This window comes from Opisthorchis viverrini, assembly GCF_000715545.1.
Source record: "Opisthorchis viverrini unplaced genomic scaffold opera_v5_15, whole genome shotgun sequence".
NCBI classification, from domain to species: Eukaryota; Metazoa; Platyhelminthes; class Trematoda; order Opisthorchiida; family Opisthorchiidae; genus Opisthorchis; species Opisthorchis viverrini.
The window spans coordinates 2202810-2211064 of NW_008751671.1; the positions used below are offsets into that span (position 1 = coordinate 2202810).

Sequence of the window (8255 nt, forward strand, 5' to 3'; positions counted from 1 at the left end):
TCGTGTGTGTTGTGTGTTAGCTCTGTGTGAGTGTGCACGTGGTTGTGTGCTTGGGTTGACAAGTGATTCCGTTTGTTGTTATACTGGCTGTGATGCGTCATTTTTAAGATTTCTGGTTGATCTCTGGCCACTGTGTCTATTACGGGGTGCCGTGACACATCCACACACGCTGATCGCAATCAGCTGCCAACCGATCTCAATAAGGCGCCAATAAAAGGACCGGATAGCTGCAGCTCGCCACTTTGATTGGTTTATATTTAAGTATCGGTGGTCTTCAGCCTTGCTTACTTGGCTTAGGCTAATGATCTTTCGTTCTGTTTTCTAACAATAGATCTTCCCATGAACCTCTACCTTCGGAGAATTACTGTCGCTTGGTACTGCAAAAGCGTGCGTACTACTTAGCGGACCCCAATAACGCTGTGCTTGGCCCGCATCCAATTGATTGTAAAAATTGTTGAAAAAGATAACACATACACATAGAAGCTTTGGATAGTAACATCTAATTCCACCGCGTATGCTCCAACTTTAAACTTTATATATTATGAACCAACTAATGCTCAGTTTCTCTGATTGGATCGAAGCCGAGTTTGGCCCGGAAATTCCTATTTTCCTCAAACCTGTAGCCAAAAGCCCCATGTCTGTGTGCATGGATGGAAAAAAATATGAGAACTTATCTGAGGGGCTATGAATGTGGATGTCTGACACAAATCATTCAGCTGAGCCAGCTTATCAAGTAGGGCCGGTAGACTAAGTCGAAGTTTTCATCCCATGATTTTATGAGTATAATAGGGGTAAAGACGATCACTCCTGCCCACAGATAATGCTACTTCCAACATAAAACTATTTGACCGTATATTCGTGAGTCGCGTAAGCTTATTTTGAATGTTTTCCGTTCGCATATGGATAGTGAAGCATCATTTATTGATTATTGAGATAAAAGGATTTAAGGAGAAAATACTGTAAACGGAACTGGATGAAATAAAATTATCATCCCATGACCAGAAGCAAACGCTCACAACAAAACAGACTGATGCCCATGTCGTTATCCCTCCCCCACTATATTGTCTGAATATGATTTATCACTGCCAGTGGCGATTTATTCGCATTCTGTGTTAGTTTGATTCATATGCCTAGAAAGTATCTGATTATCACTGGTACTGTGCACATCAATTCATTTGAATGTTTCGAGGAGATTTCATCATAAGCTTAGTTAATTTACTATGCTTTTTAAGGAGAGCATTTTGCAAACTTCCCACACCAGGCACTGCATTTATTTTTATTAAAGGCTTTGAAATACAAGCAGTCAAATCTATTGTAGGCTGAAGCCAGTCTTTTGGACCTATGCTATCATAGGTCGCGCGCCCATCTGAGCAGTTCTATTCACACATTCATAGAACGAGACGGGCGGATCTCCAGCTACAATAGATCTTTCATATGGCATACCTTTCAAAGGAAAAAATATTTCCCGAGTGTCATTCGCCCTTTGTGTCAAATAGTACTGACGAATACAGTCCATGTCTGTTCATATAAGAGACGTCGCCTGATTTGTAAGCCTTAGAGCAAACCGGTTTATGAACTGTCAAATTATTCATACAGTTATTAGGTATCTTATTATGTCAACTCATGTAATAACAAAACTTTGACCTAGACGTACTACACTACTTATACGGTTGTTGAGTACGCTTCGACAGTCCACAACCGGTTTCGCCAGTTCTGGAGCTCACCAGGTATGCGTAGTCCCAAAGTTTCTGTCAACGTCGTAAATGAGAGATTCAGCTGGATTCCAGGCGAGTCTCCCGCCGAAACCAAATTGGTATGCAAATGAGTGTGTTTCGCTAAAACTTTGACGTAACTAAAATTCTTTCCGATACAAGCCAAAACTGATTATGCATCCTCAGGGAAGCTCTTAGGTGAGTTTCACGGTTCTTTTGCCTTTCCGGTTTTTTTCACTTAGAAGATCCAGGAACCCTACCTTGAGCATTTTATCGGAATTCCTTAGAGTAACATCTTCAGGGAGAGTGTACGAAATGGTGAGGTATGCAGCTTCCCAATGACATTGGTAAATGTTATCATTTCCAGGCTTATTGCATGTTTTCGCGGTTAATTCTATCCTGAGTTCACCACACTCTGTGGTGCCAGGCAAGATAGTCCTCTGCCGTTCTCTTATTTTTTCATCTTCAACTTCATAATCGATATGCTGATTGAGTTTTTTTACCTGCTTCTAAAACCACAGGGATCGGAATACTACAAGGGCGTTTATTTGTAGAAAATGAGGACGCCAACTGTAGTGTTATTCTTGGATCAAACCCTCTAGAAACGCAAACTATTTTAAATGGCCTAACAGACCGAACTGCAAAGTTTGGTTTGTGCTTCGCATGTGAAAGTTGATCACTGTAAGATAGGATGAGATCAAACCTCGTGCGTGCGAGTGCACAGACCGATGTGGTAGATAAATTCACTTAGTTCAGCAGCCGCATAATTGCCGGTGGACTGGTGGAAAATAATGTCACTTTCCGAATATAGAAGGCTAGGGAAGCATTTACCAAACTTCCACATTCGTTGGGTTGACGTGAGATCAGCTTGACTGTCAAGGGTGGTGTACAATGCTTTGGTCTGGTCTATCATACTTTGCGGATCAGAAACCTATGTGAGGACGATCTTCGAAGACTATCCGTGTCTGATGATCGGGGCCCCCGGGAGGTTGCTCTGGTTTTATGGGGACAGGAGATCAAAGTGAAATACACCAGATGGTTTCAGGAAATAGCGTCCTCCCTCAATAGACCAACTTGATAGACCTCTCCATAGGTTACGGGTTTGTCCATGTATTTCTTGTACCAGTGGACTGTATACAGCATACAGCATGCACTACTCGTCCAACCTTGCATCGGATGAAGGCGACGCAGGGGCGGTCTCAATCCCCGCAATAACGGACAAAGAGAAACACTTGACGTCAACGGACTGGCCGAGCCGTCGCCTCCAAACCATGACTCTCATTCCCCTATTCTTATCCTTGGTGAACTAAACTGTAGCAGCTGGAACTACTTCAGTTCATGATCTGAAAATATGAACTAAAGTGATTTGTCAATGATTTCCACTTCCACTGCAGTGCACTTATGATGAAAATTAGACGGATGTCGTGAGCTGTGAACCCAGCGATAATTCCGAAAACATGAGATGGGCAAAACTACACATGGTGCTGGAAACTAGAAGGACCAACCCCTGAAAATCTTCCGGTGGGGAATTCGCATGAAACAGACACTTACGGTAGCTTGTGTTTAAAGTGTCATTTATCGAGCGTAGTGAGTGTGCTCTGCTTTTGAAGCTGTCCACCCAGGTCGAGATATACTAAGGAAGAACAGTAAATATATCCAGAATGGAGCCATTCAACTGGGGAAATTTTGAAAAATTAGTAATATTGTCCTCTGGTACGAATGAACACCGCTCCTTCTGTCAGATGAATGTAGTTAATGGTATCGAAATTCGTCCAATTAATTTGGCCCTGTTATAATGCACTCAAATATGTTAGTTTTAGCCGGTTGAACACGTTCATTTATCGATCTTGTCCGCACTTTTTGGGCTCGTCTGTGCGATTAGCACTGTATAATACTGTGACTTGCAAAACAGGGTTTCCATTCGGAATTAGTCCGCCCTTCAGTATTCTTCTGTTGTGCGGTTCGCTGTAGATGAATGCATCCATTAATCCAATTATGAGAGAACTGTAACGGAAAACTCGGTATCAGTTATCGAAGAAAGGTTTGGCTTCGCCAAACAGATTCAGGAATTAGTTTGGACGTTCATTTACCGAGTATGTGGAAGAATTTATAACTACCTTAGATGTGTGCGTCGAACGAAAACCAAAACTTTTATTTTTCCTTAAAGTATTTGTCACTAAACGGGGTGTTATTGAACCAACACCCTATTTTTTACCACCCAATGAGTCAGTGGATTTGAGTTTCCCATCCAAAAAACTATGCACTAAGGCACAGTAATTTCAGTGGTTACTTTTTTGTACACTGAAGAAGAAATAGCCTTGAATTACAGGTGATGGCCCATTCACCTTATTGACAATTAATTATTGTGTTTGTTCATCGAATGATCGCAATTCAATAACTTGTCTCTGAGCGTTGATCTCAAGCGTACATGTTATGAAGCCCCAACTAACTCTTTAGTAAATCAGTTCCATTCCCCAACAAGTTTATCAGAGGTGGTCTAGCGTAACGAGATAATCAACATCGACCGTCACATGATACGTCCATTGATCGATTTAAAAGCCATTCGCGCAATTGTTCACCAACTAGGTTAACGCGGGGCGGTTCGATCCAGTATGCTATTTATGAAACTTCGGCAAAGATTTTCGTTTGCCCGCAATAAGTTAGATGCGGGTGGTGACCATCGCTTGGGAAAGGTCAACTCTGTACAGACCTCCGAAACTCCAAGTGAGAACACTTTACAGGTATGCAGGTCTTATCGATACTGGTTAGCAAAGGTATTGAAGGTCAAGAAAACTTTGTGCAAAGTCCATTGGCGCAATAAGGAGTTCAAACAGTACCACTTGGGACGGCATGACAGTGAAAGTTGGTACATAAGAAACTGTACTTCTAAAATTGACCGGATGCTTAACCACGGTATTCTAAGTGTGGAATGGTTGTTCATTGCTATAGATTACTTGAAAACACTGGAATCAGACCTGCAGAACAAGCGGAAGTCAGTTCGAAAGCTGGTACATGACAACCACAGTTTGCAAAAATCTGTATTGGCAAAACATCAGCAGTGGCTAAATGTGATCGGTGAGTGTCAGCATCTATACAACCAATACAGGGCCTGGCAATTTGCTGTCACACTAGAGGATTCTAGTTATTCCGTGCTGAACCAGCTTGATGTCAGTTCAAAAAGTTTGGACAGATGGCAGCCTAGAAGACTTGACCCAGACAATCCTAACAAGTTGAGTGCCCTGCCATGGATTTTGATACCGGAAAACAAACTGAATTTCCAAACAGAAGTTGAGGAATTCTGGAAGCTGGGTGAATACCAGAACGCCATACACGTGGCCGTAAAAACCCTAAACACCAATAAAATTCTCCCTGTGACACAACAGCATCGGTATCCAAAGACGTCCATAGCTGAATTGCTAAAAGTGGTCAGTTATTTCGCTGACCTTTCGGTGAGATGCTTTCGAGACAGAGTCAGGGGGTTGGGCTTATTTTGTGCCAACTATGTCATTCGACTTTTGATACATCTCAATCCACCCAAGTCCTCTGCTTCAAGAAGAAAAATTCTGATGCCTGAAAGGTTCGTCAAACTTCGCGAACGTCTTGGGAGTTTACGTGTTCATGAGACTGACTGGGCTGGCATACTGGAAGCGTGTCGAAAGGTAATAGGAATATTCTGGCTTGCGGGACGACACACAGACGCCAATGAATTGGTAGAAGCTTTGTTCAGTGCTCGAGTTTCAAATAGTCGAATCGAGGAAGGCGAATCACAAGTGGGCCAAACCAGACTTGGTTGTCTGTTAACAAGTGGTCTTTGTTTATATGTAAGTCATGTCAGTTCCCTCTTCTCTCACATGAACAGACAAGAAAATCATGTTAGTCTACAGCTTTTGGAATTAGCCCTTCTTTATTCCGAAGGAGCCATTGGAACTGCAGCAATGGATATCAAGCCAAAGGAATGGAAATTGCGACCTTTTCAAAATGAAGATGAACTTGGAGCCGCCCTTTATTTATGGTTGCTCACAATAGAGAATACCTGTAGATTTTGCTCAAACTTAGGAAGCTCGCATGATGTGCTACTCCTAGCTCAGATTTCCTTGTCCGTTTATGGACACATCAGGGGACCAGGTGGTCGAGCTCTCAGTCAACTTTTAAAAGTGGCGCTGATGGCCGAAGAAGAATTCCAACTTTCCTGCATTCACACACAACTAAGAGAAGGAAAGTCGGACTTTTCGTTGGACACCTATCTGAGTCAACTGGATTGTGTAGAAATTCCAATTTCGATAGAATCGATCGTACACGAAGTGATACTGGTATGCCGGGGACAAAAGTGGAACTCTGCTGCGGAGCTGTTGGATTGGTGGGTTACTGGATGTAAGTTGCAAAGACAAGGCCACAAAACGCGTCAAAAAAGAGCAAAGTATACTCTGAATGAAAGTGCATTTCGGACCGATAAATTGCAACTGCTCAACCATTCATCAGTTGCATTGAAACGGAAAACAATTTTCCTGAGCTTTTTGAACAACGTAGCACAAATTTCATTGGGAAATGGAATGTTGGGAAACGAGGATTCATGCGCTCTTGTTGCCAGTTCGTCCACCGGAAAACATCGTGAAATGGAAACTGGGGATGCGTTTTGTAACTTCTCCAGTCGTCCAAGTGACCCTAGACAGGCCTTCTTCTCTCCAATTTATAAGGTATTTTTGCCAGGATTTATAGAAGCCCTAGAAAGCTTGCGATTATTCATGGGAGAAAACAAAACGATAGAGCAAAGTGAACAATTCTTTCGTCTGCAAAGCAATCGGAACCTTTATCAGTGGTGCAAAGGAGCACATTTGCAAAGGGGCTCAACAGATGTCTACCTAATGCCACAGGTCGAATTGCTACTGGATAGAAATTATATGGCAAATATGTGTGAAAACATTACTTTCCTGTTAACCCGAGATCTCGGATCAGCCCGTTCATTAAAAAACGCCAAGAAAACCACAAGTAGACGACAACAGAAAAATTTACACCATGCGAAAACGACACCTTTCCCAGTGGTAGAAACCTTAACTCCAATCTTGCAATCGAACACGTATCTGGTGTGAATCTGCTCAGGTTCAGGGACAAACTCCATGGACTTCCCTGACCGGAATGTAGTAAATGACACACTTGGTTCAAATGCACAGAGGAAGATGGGCTGATAATCAGTACGCGCAACTAGAAAGGCAAAATTCACGTGCATGAATGAGAGCTTGTCTACCGCTTTCCATCAACACAGTGAAGGTTTTGAAATTCGCGTGGAGAAGCTCCATTACACAACTGAACTGGAACGAAGAACTACACAGACCATATTCTATGCTCTTTATATTCATATGAAACTACCATTTTTCCAGACACCGTTTTTCTTTTGCCGGCGATATCTCGGTCACGAAATTATTTAGGAATTTTTTGCTTCAAGCTGACAACGAAATGAGAATCTGGGTTTTGATGCAGATCAGTCTTAGTTCTGTGCATTGACCATTAGTCCGCGAACAGTTGCTTCTATCATGGATGTCTAGCATTATGCAGTTTTGCGAGCTCTCACTGCGTATATTATTGCAAGTTGCCGAATCACCACACTGGCTTTCTGGAAGAGAACGAATCTTTAGGGTATGCTTTATGCATTTTTCTCCATTTTAAGCTCAGGACACTACAAGGACAAGCCTGGATTAATGATGGTGACACTAGGTCTGACAGTGATAACGGCGATATTTTAATGAACGTTTAACGTTGATGACCGTCTTTAGAACTTGACCTTATGTGCCAGAAAAATCAACTGACAAGGAGCTTATATTGCCTTTGCTATATAGGTCGTCAACGATTCGTTGTAGTCTTTTTACTAGTCGCAAAAACAGCCTCCTTAAGCATTGCGAATTATCGTGTGGTAGCCAACGTCTTCAAAACAAGAACCAAAAAATATGTAGCGGGGACAGATATCAGCAGATACAATTCACTGTGCATTTAAATGTGAATTGTCCAGTCACCTTGGTGGATCTTAACAGTGGTAGAAGAGGCTGGCTTATGTGTAATGTTATCATGGGCACTAGACACAGTCAGCAGGACTGTCAACCAGCACATAAGATAACAGGAATGTTTTTTCGGTTCGCAAGAACGTGATTTGACGTATAGCATAAATAAGGATGTACGATCAGCAACAGCAAATTGCAACCCTTCGGAAGATCATTCAGGACATCGATGGAAAGTCAGTAAGGCGGTCCTTCAATGGGAATGGCGTTGTCCAGTGAGTACATTTAATTGAATTTAAGCAGAGGTATACAGGTTTTTCAGAGTCGTTAGACTGCTATGAAGCAACAGTTGAGCAGATACTAGGGGATTCAAACATATCGAATAAGCAGACAAAAGGCAGTCAACAGGCCCGTACCGTGTCTTCAATACCATGCCAAATCCAGTCACACTTCAGAGTGTGTGCAAAATACACGGGTGTCGGTAACATAGGCCACCAAGGAATCATGTGTTGAATTGACCTTCAACACGTGGTGATCAAAACGTGATGGTCCTACG

At 42.4% G+C, this 8255-nt stretch overlaps 1 protein-coding gene across 1 annotated transcript; it reads left to right on the forward strand.

The window, feature by feature from the left end:
* Positions 1-4324: 4324 nt before the first annotated feature.
* On the forward strand, positions 4325-6799 carry T265_01418 (hypothetical protein; the record flags this gene model as incomplete). The annotated part of the gene is made up of 1 exon (XM_009165444.1): positions 4325-6799. One exon carries the CDS (start codon positions 4325-4327, stop codon positions 6797-6799), a length of 2475 nt encoding a protein of 824 aa, XP_009163708.1.
* Between the last annotated feature and the right edge of the window lie 1456 nt (positions 6800-8255).